General features: G+C 43.4%; 1 protein-coding gene and 1 long non-coding RNA gene across 2 annotated transcripts; both read right to left on the bottom strand.

Annotated features, from left to right (window-relative positions):
• Positions 1-5,165: 5,165 nt before the first annotated feature.
• Positions 5,166-8,672, bottom strand: LOC127923378 (zinc finger protein 501-like; the record flags this gene model as incomplete). Its single annotated transcript, XM_052507374.1, has 2 exons — positions 7,911-8,672; positions 5,166-6,043 (listed from the first exon to the last, which is right to left on the bottom strand). Coding segments are annotated over exons 1-2 (1,311 nt in total), but the record flags the coding sequence as incomplete, so codon positions are not given.
• A 2,168-nt stretch (positions 8,673-10,840) lies between these two features.
• On the bottom strand, positions 10,841-12,905 carry LOC127923377 (uncharacterized). The gene is made up of 2 exons (XR_008114253.1): positions 12,377-12,905; positions 10,841-11,581 (listed from the first exon to the last, which is right to left on the bottom strand). It is a non-coding gene; the product is annotated as an uncharacterized LOC127923377 (long non-coding RNA).
• Between the last annotated feature and the right edge of the window lie 2,772 nt (positions 12,906-15,677).

Raw genomic sequence — 15,677 nt, 5'->3', positions numbered from 1 at the left:
TCTCCCTGTCCTCTGCAATGCAGATCTCTCCCTGTCCTCTGCACTGCAGATCTCTCCCTGTCCTCTGCACTGCAGATCTCTCCCTGTCCTCTGCAATGCAGATCTCTCCCTGTCCTCTGCACTGCAGATCTCTCCCTGTCCTCTGCACTGCAGATCTCTCCCTGTCCTCTGCAATGCAGATCTCTCCCTGTCCTCTGCAATGCAGATCTCTCCCTGTCCTCTGCACTGCAGATCTCTCCCTGTCCTCTGCACTGCAGATCTCTCCCTGTCCTCTGCACTGCAGATCTCTCCCTGTCCTCTGCACTGCAGATCTCTCCCTGTCCTCTGCACTGCAGATCTCTCCCTGTCCTCTGCAATGCAGATCTCTCCCTGTCCTCTGCACTGCAGATCTCTCCCTGTCCTCTGCACTGCAGATCTCTCCCTGTCCTCTGCACTGCAGATCTCTCCCTGTCCTCTGCACTGCAGATCTCTCCCTGTCCTCTGCACTGCAGATCTCTCCCTGTCCTCTGCAATGCAGATCTCTCCCTGTCCTGTGCACTGCAGATCTCTCCCTGTCCTCTGCACTGCAGATCTCTCCCTGTCCTCTGCACTGCAGATCTCTCCCTGTCCTCTGCACTGCAGATCTCTCCCTGTCCTCTGCACTGCAGATCTCTCCCTGTCCTCTGCAATGTAGATCTCTCCCTGTCCTCTGCACTGCAGATCTCTCCCTGTCCTCTGCACTGCAGATCTCTCCCTGTCCTCTGCACTGCAGATCTCTCCCTGTCCTCTGCACTGCAGATCTCTCCCTGTCCTCTGCACTGCAGATCTCTCCCTGTCCTCTGCACTGCAGATCTCTCCCTGTCCTGTGCACTGCAGAGCTCTCCCTGTCCTGTGCACTGCAGAGCTCTCCCTGTCCTGTGCACTGCAGAGCTCTCCCTGTCCTCTGCAATGCAGATCTCTCCCTGTCCTCTGCAATGCAGATCTCTCCCTGTCCTCTGCACTGTAGAGCTCTCCCTGTCCTGTGCACTGCAGATCTCTCCCTGTCCTGTGCACTGCAGAGCTCTCCCTGTCCTCTGCACTGCAGATCTCTCCCTGTCCTGTGCACTGCAGATCTCTCCCTGTCCTGTGCACTGCAGAGCTCTCCCTGTCCTCTGCACTGCAGATCTCTCCCTGTCCTCTGCACTGCAGATCTCTCCCTGTCCTCTGCACTGCAGATCTCTCCCTGTCCTCTGCACTGCAGATCTCTCCCTGTCCTCTGCACTGCAGATCTCTCCCTGTCCTCTGCACTGCAGAGCTCTCCCTGTCCTGTGCACTGCAGATCTATCCCTGTCCTGTGCACTGCAGATCTCTCCCTGTCCTCTGCACTGCAGAACTCTCCCTGTCCTGTGCACTGCAGAGCTCTCCCTGTCCTCTGCACTGCAGATCTCTCCCTGTCCTGTGCACTGCAGATCTCTCCCTGTCCTCTGCACTGCAGATCTCTCCCTGTCCTCTGCACTGCAGAGCTCTCCCTGTCCTCTGTTGCAACACTCACTTCCGAATTCCAAACTTCCTCTGGAAAAAACTTCAGCACAAGAACTGTTCGTCTGGAGCTTCATGAAATTAGTTTCTACAGCAGAGCAGCAGCACACAAGCCTAAGATCACCATGTGCAATGCCAAGCGTCTGCTGGAGTGGAAACACTTTCTCTGGAGTGTTGAATCACGTTTCACCATCTGGCAGTCCGTACCACAAACCTGGGTTTGGCAGATGCCAGGAGAACACTACCTGCCAACTGTAAAGTTTGGTGGAGGAGGAATAATGGTCTGGGGTTGTTTTTAATGGATCGTGTTAGGCCCCTTAGTTTCATTGAAGGGAAATGTAATCGCTACAGCATACAATTACATTCTAGACTATTCTGTGCTTCCAACTTTGTGGCAACAGTTTGGGGAAGGCCCTTTCCTGTTTCAGCATGACAATGCCCCTGTACACAAAGCGAGGTCCATACAGAAATAGTTTGTTGAGATCGATGTGGAAGAACTTTACTGGCCTTCACAGAGCCCTGACCTAAACCCCATTTAATACCTTTAGGGGTGAATTGAAACGTCGACTGAGCCAGGCCTAATCGCCCAACCTCACCAATGCTGTTGTGGCTGAATGGAAGCAAGTCCCCGCAGCAATGTTCCAAGGCTTCTTTGAAGGCTTTCCACTAGATGTTGGAACATTGCTGCGAGGACTTGCTTCCATTCCAAGAGCATTAGTGGGGACGGGCGATGAGGCCTGTCAGTCAGCGTTCCAATTCATCCCAAAGGTGTTTGACGTTTTTAAATGTCAGGGCTTTGTGAAGTTCTTCCACACCAATCTCAACTAACCATTCATGTATGGAACTCGCTTTGTGTACAGGGGCGTTGTCATGCTGAAACAGGAAAGGGCCTTCCCCAAACTGTTGCCACAAAGTTGGAATCACAGATTCCTCTAGAATGTCATTCTATGCTGTAGCATTAAGATTTCCCTTCACTGGAACTAAGGGGCCCGAACCATGAAAACAGCCCCAGACCATTATTCCTCCTCCGCCAAACTTTACAGTTGTCACTATGCATTGGGGCAGGTAGCGTTCTCCTGGCATCCTCCAAACCCAGATTAGTGTGTTGTATTAGTGTAGTAGTCCATTAAAAACAACCCCAGACCATTATTCCTCCTCCACCAAACTTTACAGTTGTCACTATGCATTGGGGCAGGTAGCGTTCTCCTGGCATCCTCCAAACCCAGATTAGTGTGTTGTATTGCTAGAAGGTGAAGATGATTCCTGACTCCAGAGAATACGTTTCCACTGCTCCAGAGTCCAGTGGCTGTGAGTTTTACACCACTCAAGCCGACGCTTGACATTGCCCATATTGATCTTAGGTTTGTATGCAGCTGCTCGGCCGTGGAAACCCATTTCAGGAAGCTCCTGACAAACAGTTTCTTGTGCTGATGTTGCTTCCAGAGGCCGTTTGGATCTCGTTAGTGAGTGTTGCAACCAAGTACAGATGATTTTTACACGTTACCCTCTTCAGAACTCGGTCCTGTTCTGTGAACTTGTGTGGCCCACTACTTCTTGGCTGAGTCGTTGTTGGTCCCAGATGTTTCCACTTCACAATAACAGCACTTACAGTCGACCAGGCAGCTCCAGCAGGGCAGGAATTTGACAAACTGACTTGTTGGAATGGTGCCATCTGATAACGGTGCCACGTTGAAAGTTACTGAGATCTTCATTAAGGCCATTCTACTGCCAATGTTTGTCTATGGAGATTGCATGGCTTTGTGCTTAATTTTAAACACCTGTCAGCAACTGGTGTGGCTGAAATGGCCCAATCTACTAATTTGAAGGGGTGTCCACATTCTATTGTATATATAGTGTATTCACCCAGCTGTCTGGTCCAGGAGAATATCACCTGTGATGCTGTCTGGTCCAGGAGAATATCACCTGTGATGCTGTCTCATCCAGGAGAATATCACCTGTGATGCTGTCCGGTCCAGGAGAATATCACCTGTGATGCTGTCCGGTCCAGGAGAATATCACCTGTGATGCTGTCCGGTCCAGGAGAATATCACCTGTGATGCTGTCTGGTCCAGGAGAATATCACCTGTGATGCTGTCTGGTCCAGGAGAATATCACCTGTGATGCTGTCCGGTCCAGGAGAATATCACCTGTGATGCTGTCCGGTCCAGGAGAATATCACCTGTGATGCTGTCTGGTCCAGGAGAATATCACCTGTGATGCTGTCCGGTCCAGGAGAATATCACCTGTGATGCTGTCTGGTCCAGGAGAATATCACCTGTGATGCTGTCTGGTCCAGGAGAATATCACCTCTCACAATATTGGGACGGCAGGGTAGATTCATAAAGTGGAGTGATGATGTTATGTAAGGATCAGACTGTATAGGCTATATTACATGTATTTAGTGTATTATTGGGGCAGCAGGGTAGTGGTTAGAATGTTATGTAAGGATCAGACTGTATAGGCTATATTACATGTATTTAGTGTATTATTGGGGCAGCAGGGTAGTGTGGTTAGAATGTTATGTAAGGATCAGACTGTATAGGCTATATTACATGTATTTAGTGTATTATTGGGGCAGCAGGGGAACCTAGTGGTTAGAATGTTATGTAAGGATCAGACTGTATAGGCTATAGGCTATATTACATGTATTTAGTGTATTATTGGGGCAGCAGGGTAGCCTAGTGGTTAGAATGTTATGTAAGGATCAGACTGTATAGGCTATATTTCATGTATTTAGTGTACAGTGGGGCAAAAAAGTATTTAGTCAGCCACCAATTGTGCAAGTTCTCCCACTTAAAAAGATGAGAGGCCTGTAATTTTCATCATAGGTACACTTCAACTATGACAGACAAAATGAGAAAAAAAATCCAGAAAATCACATTGTAGGATTTTTAATTAATTTATTTGCAAATTATGGTGAAAAATAAGTATTTGTATCACTGGTTAGCGGACAAATCAGGTTGTAGGTGCTGTTGAAACTAACACAACTAAAAAAACACATGGAAATGGGAGATATATTTTACCTCCCTGGTTAGAGGACAACCTGCAGAAGACAGTCAGCTACATTTTGGAGAGATGCATTTAAATTTAGAGGTCGTTAAACAAAGGAACGCAACACTTATTTTTCATCACTCATCAATATCATGTTGAAATCATTTGCGTGAGAGTGTGGAGATGAGTTTCCCCCTGAGGCTAATATCCATATCATGCAGAAATCAATTCAACAGGGGGCAAACGTTTAGTGTTCTACATTGTGACATCATTAAAATACTCCTTCTACAATGTTAAAACATTCTACATTGTGACATCATTAAAATACTCCTTCTACAATGTTAAAACATTCTACATTGTGACATCATTAAAATACTCCTTCTACAATGTTAAAACATTCTACATTGTGACATCATTAAAATACTCCTTCTACAATGTTAAAACATTCTACATTGTGACATTATTAAAATACTTCTTCTACAATGTTAAAACATTCTACATTGTGGCATTAATTCATTGATATCATGAAACAACTCCATCATTAATGTATTTTCTGATGTTTGATCAGAGATCTTTTATCAGAGTATCTCTTGCCACATTGACCACAGCTATGAGGTTTCTCTCCTGTAAGTGTGTTCTCTTGTGTATAATCAGATGATGTATAATTCTATAAATACATTGTTCAATTCAGCTAGATGTATAATCAGATGACTAGATGTAGTATAATTCTTCCCACATTGTTCACAGCTATGAGGTTTCTCTCCTGGGTGTGTTCTCTGGTGTACAATCAGATGACTAGATGTCGTAAAATTCTTCCCACATTGTTCACAGCTATAAGGTTTCTCTCCTGTGTGTGTTCTCTGGTGTATAGTCAGATGGCTAGATGTAGTAAAATTCTTCCCACATTGTTCACAACTATAAGATTTCTCTCCTGTGTGTGTTCTCTGGTGTGATACCAGGTTGCTTGACTGAGTAAAATTCTTCCTACATTGATAACAGCTGTAAGGTTTCTCTCCTGTGTGTGTTCTCTGGTGAGATAACAGGCTGCTTGACTGAGTAAAACTCTTCCCACATTGATCACAGCTATAAGATTTGTCTCCTGTGTGTGTTCTCTGGTGAGATAACAGGCTGCTTGACTGAGTAAAACTCTTCCCACATTGATCACAGCTATAAGATTTGTCTCCTGTGTGTGTTCTCTGGTGAGATAACAGGCTGCTTGACTGAGTAAAACTCTTCCCACATTGATCACAGCTATAAGGTTTCTCTCCTGTGTGTGTTCTCTGGTGTACAATCCGATGGCTAGATGTAGTAAAACTCTTTCCACATTGATCACAGCTATGAGGTTTCTCTCCTGTGTGAATTCTCATGTGTACTTTTAGTGAATTTGATCTTAAGTAACTCTTCCCACAGTCAGAGCAGCAGTGAGATTTCTTCCCTGTTGGTCTCCACTGGTGTTTCTTGAGGTGTTCTGATCTGGAGGGACTCTTCTCTGCCTCGTCAGCTTCATGATGTTGTTGAGGCTCCCCAGAGGATCCACGATAGTCACGTCTCTCTCCTGTGTGAACAACAAGTCAGACAGATGGTTAAAGGCCCACAACAGCAGAAATCCACTGTAAAGGTGATGCCAACAGTGTAGCCATGATGTTGTACAACAATTGACATCTGTAATGAATGTTAAAATTATTTGACAATTGTCTTAAGACAGTCAAGTGAGCAACAATAGTCATATTTTGTCTTGTTTTCACATTAGTAGTAACAATGATGATTGTAGGCTAGAAATAAGTTATTACAGTTGCTGAACCCCTAAGCAGTGTGCCAGACAACCTTTGGTCACCAATATAGGCCCCTTTCTGTGTTTGCCAAAATAGGCGCTCAAGGGCAATGCACACGGAATTTGGTTGCAGAAACTCCTCCATGCTAATGTGGAAACCGCTCGTCATACCAACAACATAGACCTACTGTAGGACCCATAACTTCCCCTAACAACAACATAGATCTACTGTAGGACCCATAACTTCACCTAACAACAACATAGACCTACTGTAGGACCCATAACTTCCCCTAACAACAACATAGACCTACTGTAGGACCCATAACTTCACCTAACAACAACATAGACCTACTGTAGGACCCATAACTTCACCTAACAATAACATAGACCTACTGTAGGACCCATAACTTCACCTAACAACAACATAGACCTACTGTAGGGCCCATAACTTCCCCTAACAACAACATAGACCTACTGTAGGACCCATAACTTCACCTAACAATAACATAGACTTACTGTAGGACCCATAACTTCACCTAACAACAACATAGACCTACTGTAGGGCCCATAACTTCCCCTAACAACAACATAGACCTACTGTAGGACCCATAACTTCACCTAACAATAACATAGACCTACTGTAGGACCCATAACTTCACCTAACAATAACTTAGACCTAGGATTATAAACAATTTAATATTCCAGGTGAAACATGGAAACTAAAATGTGTTTGTCATGACATTTCATAACCTGATCACCAGATAATTGTGTTAATAAACCCACTAGGCTCCTCTGTAATGTGTTGTCATTCTAAATGTCCTGAATGAAGGAAAATAGCTCTGTGTTGTACAATAGCCTATCCATTAAGTAACAGTTCTCTACACATGAGCTAAGTATCTCTGTGTCCAAACAGAGTAACGAGACGCTACTGTAAATCAAGCAGACAGTAACATTATAAACGTATTCATAGTGTAGTGAATTCAGGGGGAAGTCCTGAGCTGAACTCAAACCTGGTCCAGCGACTGTCAAGCCAACACTTTAGAAATGTTATGCCAAGATATCTGAACTTCTTGATGAGGTCGCAAGGTTTTGGGTTGAGGTTGCTACAATAGCTTTCTCTATGAATGTGAGAGTGGTTACATTTCTCCAGCCCCCATCCCTCAGCTGTTTACCAAACCAAGTCTCAGGGCAGCCATTTTGTTGCTGTTTAAATCCTAGATTGTCCCTTTAAAAAAGCCAAATCAATCGATCAACCAATCTGCAGTTCAAACAATAACAAAGATGTCATTCCACCTGTTTTGGTAATAAGATGATGGATGATGGTCTGAAGAAATGTAACTCCTCTCACATTCAGAGACAGACCTACGGATGCAAGGACTGACCATCCATGAAATCAACATTATAGTTTTAACCATGTTGAGGCTATACAGTGTTGATTTACATTGTTTCTAAACATTGGAATATAAAAATCTTATTTGGGGTTCTGATGGGGTACAACAGTTGAACTAAGCTCATGAGGTATGTGTTATATTCTTCAAGAATCAATGGCTGTAAATAATATAAAAGTAGCAATTACATATTTCCCCTTTAACACCACACATCAGTTCAACAACTGCAGAGTTTGTGCCTCTGTTTTTAAGACAGTACTTACTAGTGTTAATCACGGCCCGGTTTCTCAAAACCATCTTACGGCCGAGTTCACCGTCAGAACCATAGGATGCCTTAAGAAGCGTTGGGGAAACCCGGCCCAGATATCCAGTTTCCTCCTCTTCGTCCTCCTCCTCCTTTTTCGATGTGACAGTCATCTCACCTTCCCCCTCTTTCACTCCAAAAACTGCATCCTCCTCTCTCTCCGCTTCCTCTTCTTTTACTGTAACATCCTCCTCCTCTTTCACTCTGAACGAGTCTTCCTTTTCTTCCACAGAAACGTCTTTCTCTTCTTCTTTCACGGTAACAGCCTCACCCTCTACTTGTTTTTGTATTGTAACATCCTTCTCTTCCTCCTCCTCTTTCAGGAGAACTTCTTTCTCCGTCCAGAAGACCTCCTCTTCTTTAGCAGGAGGAGAGCAGCTTAGTGAACTCATGGTCGGAGATGTTCGCTAGCTAGCATTAGCAACTAGCCTAGTTCTAAGCTAATTTAGCAAACCAGCTAGCTGACAAACAACATATTTATATAATTAAATAGGCCAACACGTACATACGACAGAAGTGTGTTTAATACACAGCGACTAATATACACCAAAACAGTGTAAAGAGAGTGAATGTTGTAGCTCTGTTTGCTATAAAGTTACCGAGGTGTCTGTTGTTGTTGAAGGAGCGTCCCGTCCACTAGATTATACGTCACACTGGCAGCGTCGCCTGAACGGAAAAGACGCACATCGCCATCTGCTGACTGGAGGGGCAACGCAGTTGAGGAACCAAAAGTTTATTTTTATTTTATTTCATTCAAGTTGATTATCATATTAAGTCGTTCAAAGAGAAGCATGTGTTGATTGATTCGTTTTTAATGAGTGACTATTTAACTCTAGACCCACTACATATTTACATTGAACCATAGTTCTGACATGGATCATTATGACCCCAGAGGCATATCTTTTATCACAGCCAAAATGTGGTTTGTTCAATTCATCCAATGTTTCATGACTTTGTCAATCAACTTGTTCTTAATAAATCTAAATCCTGGTTTAGTGTTTCTGTATCAATGTGGACTTTTAACGAATTAAAATCCTTAGGAGTCATTTTGACTCCAGCCAAAAACACCTTTGATAAATAGGATGTTTATTTCAAATCAAAATGAAATCACATTTTATTGGTCACATAGACGTGTTTAGCAAATGTTATTGCAGGTGTAGCAAAATGCTTGTGTTTCTAGCTCCGACAGTGTAGTAATATCTAACGAGTAATATCTAATAATTGCACAACATATACCCAATACACACACATCTAAGTATTTGAATGTAGGTTCCTCTGTAGACATGATCCATCCCACCAGAGGGTGGAGGGGCACCTGTATCAGTGGTTTTGACCAGATAGACACCTGCAGACACACAGTATAGTGCCTCCCATGTTCTCTCCTAAGATTGGACTTTCTATACCACGTATCACCTGACTGTGTACAAAACTGCCAATGATAGAAACCTCTTCCAGTGGTAGACAGTGTTTTCATTAAGTATTCAGACCCCTTCACTTATTCCACATTTAGTTACGTTACAGCTTCATTATAAAATTGAATATGTATTTCCCCCTCATCAATCTACACACAAAACCCCATAATAACAAACCAAAAACAGATTAGAATTTTTGCAAATGTATTTACTTAAGTATTCAGACCCTTTGCTATGAGACTTGAAAATGAACTCGGACATCCTGATTCCATTGATCATCCTTGAGATGTTTCTACAACTTGATTGGAGTCCACCTGTGGTGAATTCAATAAATTAGACATGGTCAATTGTCCGTAGAGTTGTGAGACAGGATTGTGTCGAGGCACAGATCTGTGGAAAGATACCAAAACATGTCTGCAGCATTGACGTTCCCCATGAACACAATTTTAGTGGTTCCATCATTCTTAAATGGAAGAAGTTTGGAACCACCAATACTCTTTCTAGAGCTGGCCGCCCGGCCAAACTGAGAAATCGAGGGAGAAGGGCCTTGGCCAGGGAGGTGAACAAGAACCCAATGTTCACTCGGACAGAGCTCCAGATGTCCTATGTGGAGACGGGAGAACCTTCCAGAAGGACAACCATCTCTGCAGCACTCCACCAATCAGGCCTTAATATAGCAATGATTAAATTGTCAACATTTATTTCAATGGACAATACTGTGAACAGTTCTGTGAAAGGTGTCGGCTGGAGATGACTTTCAGGAGCTTGCAGGGATTTGTAGTCTTGCATGTTGTCTACTTTGATGCTAATTAGCATTTTCAAATCAGAGAGTAAAGACAAATATATTGATAAAAGTATTTGTATTTATTATGGATCCCCATTAGTTCCTGCCAAGGCAGCAGCTACTCTTCCTGGGGTTTATTATGGATCCCCATTAGTTCCTGCCAAGGCAGCAGCTACTCTTCCTGGGGTTTAATATGGATCACCATTAGTTCCTGCCAAGGCAGCAGCTACTCTTCCTGGGGTTTAATATGGATCCCCATTAGTTCCTGCCAAGGCAGCAGCTACTCTTCCTGGGGTTTATTATGGATCACCATTAGTTCCTGCCAAGGCAGCAGCTACTCTTCCTGGGGTTTAATATGGATCCCCATTAGTTCCTGCCAAGGCAGCAGCTACTCTTCCTGGGGTTTATTATGGATCCCCATTAGTTCCTGCCAAGGCAGCAGCTACTCTTCCTGGGGTCCAGCAAAAATAAAGGCAGTTATACCATTTTAAAAACATGACAATAAATTGACAACACACGGTGTCCTCAGTCACCTCGTCCCAGAGAGGTTTACATGGTTATCAAAACGTCACACCAGGGTGAGTCTAAACAAAACAGCCCTGTGGGGAAAATGAATGGAACCATCTCCCTGTTTGACCTCTAGTTGTTATGGATATTATGACTCTACAGAGACACACAGTGGACGTGTCAAAATATGTTCCATTGATAAATCACACTTTATTTAACCTCAATGTCATCTTGTGTTTACATGGCATTGTAGATTTTAGCTGTATATAGGATGTATTCTGGATGTTTTCAGTGTGTTTTTAACCCTTTCAGACAATGGATTAATCACAATTAAAAATAGTGCACTAACATTACACAAAGTGAACTCAAGTCTGACAGCCCAAACAAACACACACATTCTCAGTCAGAAACACAAGTCAGAACACAGCCTCTCGATTCTCTCATGTGTTTTCAGGTTCTCTGACTTGGAAAATGTCTTTCCACAATGAGAGCAGTGGTATGTCTTCTCCTCCTGTGTATTTGTATGTATTCCTTCATGCTCTTTCAGGTACCTTAACCGGGTAAATCTCTCTCCACACTGGGAGCAGCGGTACATCTTCTTACCTGTGTGTGTCCTCTCATGCTTGTTCAGGTTTCCTACCTGGCCAAAACTCTTTCCACAATGGGAACATTGGAAAAGCTTTTCCCCTGTGTGGCCCCTCTCATGCGTTTGCAGGCTCCCTAACTGGGTAAACGACATTCCACATTGGGAACAGTGGTAAGGCTTCTCTCCAGTGTGTATTCTCTTATGTGTTCTCAGGCTCCCTAACTGAGTAAAACTCTTTCCACACTGGGAGCAGTGATGTCGTCCTGCTGGTTTGGACGTCTCGGGGTCTGGTTTCCCTGAAGGACTCTTCCTGCTGTCAGAAGGAGAGTCTCGTCTCTTTCCTGCCAAAGACAAACAGATGATTTAATTAAACACAGACCTGAATGAAACCTTCATATGATAAAACTTCCTATGATGTTTAATCTAGACTAGATCCCTCAATCACCTGAAGTCACTTTTCACAAGTGTTATTACAGCCACTACAAAATGCAGGTCTCTGTGTGGTTCTTAGTCAGAGAGGCCTATAGAATGGTCTAGAATGTCATTGTAGCGTTTACACCACTCCAGCCTACACTTGACACTCTAGCAATGATAAAGTACTTTATGATGAGGCGAAAATTAAATAAACGATTTGGTATCATTTTTATTATGGAAGATTGAATAAGTGTGCTTCAAACGGTTTGCTTGGAATGATTTGTAGCCATCGTCTCGACTAACTGTGCATGAGAGTCCATTCAACGCAGTTTCCCTACCTGAAAAAACGCCATTCCGTAAAGTGTTTTCGCGCACGCAAATTCAGGAAGAAACCGAAGAGCAGATGGCTTGACCGCGTTTTGCGACTGTCGGCTCACTTGACCGCAGTCAACGGTGGGCTGGAAATCGCCTCCAGTTTAGTACAGTGGAATTGCAGTATTGAATGAAGGCAAGTCCATTCCGTGAGACATTTAAGTTGTGTTTTGGGTGCAAATCCATTGTTAACGTTTTGTTGTTGGGCAGCTTCTTGATGCTACTCACATCTTACAGTGTAGATTTATCAATTACTACATTAAAACACGGAATTTAAGCTCAGAACTAGAGTAGAATGACGTTTTAAAACCACGTATCAGTTCAACAACTATTTTCAAGACAGGACTTACTGGTGTTACTCAGATCTTCTGTCTCCTCCTCTTCTTCCTCTCCTCCTCCTTCAATATGACAGTTATCTCTCCTTCATTCACTCCAAAAAAAGTATAATCGTTTTCTTCCTCTTCTTTCTGTGTAACAGCCTCACCCTCTACTTCTTCCTTTACTGTGACATCCTCCTCTTCATTCTCCTCTTTCACGACAACGTTCAGCCAAATACCTTCTTTCTCCTTCCAGCAGACCTCTTTTTTAGCAGGAGGGCAGCAGCTTGCTGAGCTCATGGTCGGGGATGTTAGCCAGCTAACCTAGCTAGTTAGCGACTCGCCTAGTGATAGGCTCATTTATCAAGCCAGCTACCGTTACCTGACTAAACAGAAATATGACATGAAATGGGGAAACTAGTTAAAAGACAGAATTATGTTCCAAATACAGAAGTAAATATAGACCGAAGCAGTCTGAACAGCTTTAACGTTTCCGCTCGGAAGCTGCCGAGGTGGCTGACCAGATGTTGTTGAGGAAGCGTCCCGTCCACTACATTATACGTCACTCTGATAGCATCGCCTGAAAAACGCATATCGCCATCTGTTGACTGGAGTGGTTAACGCAGATAAATGTTTATTTTATTTCCAGACAAAAAGTGCATTTTTACATTTCTTTCATTAAATATAATATATATAATATATACTTATTGTAATAAGTATGAATTTAAAATCTACTTATACATTCTACCAACCCAACAGATGGTTCTACTACAGTGAATATTAACCAATGAGGTGGGTCTTTACACATTCTACCAACCCAACAGATGTTTATACTATGAACACTTTCAGGTTAATTGAAGTTAAATTCCCAAAAAGCCTAAACAGGTTTGGTCATTATCAGGTATTATTATTATCAGGTATCTCGGGGCGAACCCATTCCAGGGCTTTGGCCCCTCTTTCGGGGCGAACCCATTCCAGGGCTTGGGCCCCTCTTTCGGGGCGAACCCATTCCAGGGCTTTGGCCCCTCTCTCGGGGCGAACCCATTCCAGGGCTTGGGCCCCTCTTTCGGGGCGAACCCATTCCAGGGCTTGGGCCCCTCTCTCGGGGCAAACCCATTCCAGGGCGCCCTGCACTTCACAAAGAAAAGAGAACTCTCCCCGGGGCTCCCGCCAGCTTCTCCGGGATCGGTCGCGTTACCGCACTGTACGCCTCACGGTGCCCATCTCCACCACTCCGGATTTGGGGATCTGAACCCTTTCGATCGGCTCACATGCCACAGGCCCATATGCTCACATGCCACAGGCCCAAAGGCCCATAGCCCATAGCCCTGCCCTGGTACTTTCATAGGCTTTCAGGACTATACACATGACATATTATGTCGTATATTAGGTATCACGAAAATGTACTTTATTTAGTCACATAACTACAGCTGTAAATACTACTGGATAAAGGCTTCTGCTATTGAATACATTAAATGATTTATAACACCTGGAGCAACCTTAAATTGTCCCTGCATTTTTTTTATCCCCTTCAGAACATTTATGAGAGTTTGAGATAGTGACCTTTGGAGAGAGTTTTTCCAAACTGCCAACCTTTTGTTTTCAAATGGCATTAATGCAAATTCAACTTGTGAGAAAACCCCACTCAGAGGTGTGATATTCCCTCCCTTCACCAAACAATTTGCCCTGAATAGAATATTTAAATGTATAAAGGGGTTGGGCCTATCTGATTGTAAATATAAAGACCTTTCCAGAGTCTGAACTCATTCACTACAGAACGTTATACTGTGAGACACTTAGAAGGAGCTGGAGTTGGATTATTGCCTTTTTCCCATATTCTGAAAACATTTCATTGAGAATTGACTTCCTTCTCCTTGGAGGAAGATGGCATCTGCAACTGCTACTGGTTCAAGGTAAGTTCTCTCTAAATGCAGGGAATAGCACACCTCTCAGTGGGGGTTTTATACTCTCATTTGGCTCTTTCTCTTAAATCAGACCATAAATGAATTGCTTTCTATCATGTTTCACAGAGGGTTAGAGGGGGAGAGTGTGCAGAATGTTTTTTAAATCACTTGGCAACTCTTTATTTATGCGTTTTGTGTCGCGCAGTGAGGGTTGAAAAATTATGGTCTGTGATTGTTAGCTGGAGTGCTATCCTCAGATAATAGAATTGTTTGCTTTCACTGTAAAGCATTTTTGAAATCTGACATGCTGGCTGGATTCACAACAAGTGTCGCTTTAATTTGGTATATTGAATGTGTGAATTTCATGAAAGTTTAATTTTACAGTAATTTATTTGAATTTGGCGCTCTGCATTTTCACTGGATGTTGGCCAGGTGGGACGCGTCCCACATATCCCAGAGAGGGTTTAAGTAATAACTTCATTACATGTACTTATTGTGCATTCACTGTCTTACAGAAAACAAAGAAGGATCCCTATTGTGTGCAGAGTGTGCATGAAGAACCAGGACAACATCATCTATACATCTCCGCAGAGTGTGCATGAAGAACCAGGAAAACATATCTATACATCTCCACAGAGTGTGCATGAAGAACCAGGAAAACATATCTATACATCTCCACAGAGTGTGCATGAAGAACCAGGAAAACATAATCTATACATCTCCGCAGAGTGTGCATGAAGAACCAGGAAAACATAATCTATACATCTCCGCAGAGTGTGCATGAAGAACCAGGAAAACATAATCTATACATCTCCGCAGTGTGCATGAAGAACCAGGAAAACATAATCTATACATCTCCGCAGAGTGTGCATGAAGAACCAGGAAAACATAATCTATACATCTCCACAGAGTGTGCATGAAGAACCAGGAAAACATCATCTATACATCTCCGCAGAGTGTGCATGAAGAACCAGGAAAACATCATCTATACATCTCCGCAGAGTGTGCATGAAGAACCAGGAAAACATCATCTATACATCTCTGCAGAGTGTGCATGAAGAACCAGGAAAACATATCTATACATCTCCGCAGAGTGTGCATGAAGAACCAGGAAAACATCATCTATACATCTCCGCAGAGTGTGCATGAAGAACCAGGAAAACATAATCTATACATCTCCGCAGAGTGTGCATGAAGAACCAGGAAAACATAATCTATACATATCCGCAGAGTGTGCATGAAGAACCAGGAAAACATCATCTATACATCTCCACAGAGTGTGCATGAAGAACCAGGAAAACATATCTATACATCTCCGCAGAGTGTGCATGAAGAACCAGGAAAACATAATCTATACATCTCCGCAGAGTGTGCATGAAGAACCAGGAAAACATCATCTATACATCTCCGCAGAGTGTGCATGAAGAACC

The sequence above is a fragment of the Oncorhynchus keta genome, unplaced genomic scaffold, assembly GCF_023373465.1.
Source record: "Oncorhynchus keta strain PuntledgeMale-10-30-2019 unplaced genomic scaffold, Oket_V2 Un_contig_2945_pilon_pilon, whole genome shotgun sequence".
Taxonomy (NCBI): Eukaryota; Metazoa; Chordata; class Actinopteri; order Salmoniformes; family Salmonidae; genus Oncorhynchus; species Oncorhynchus keta.
This window is presented reverse-complemented; position numbering and strand designations above follow the sequence as displayed.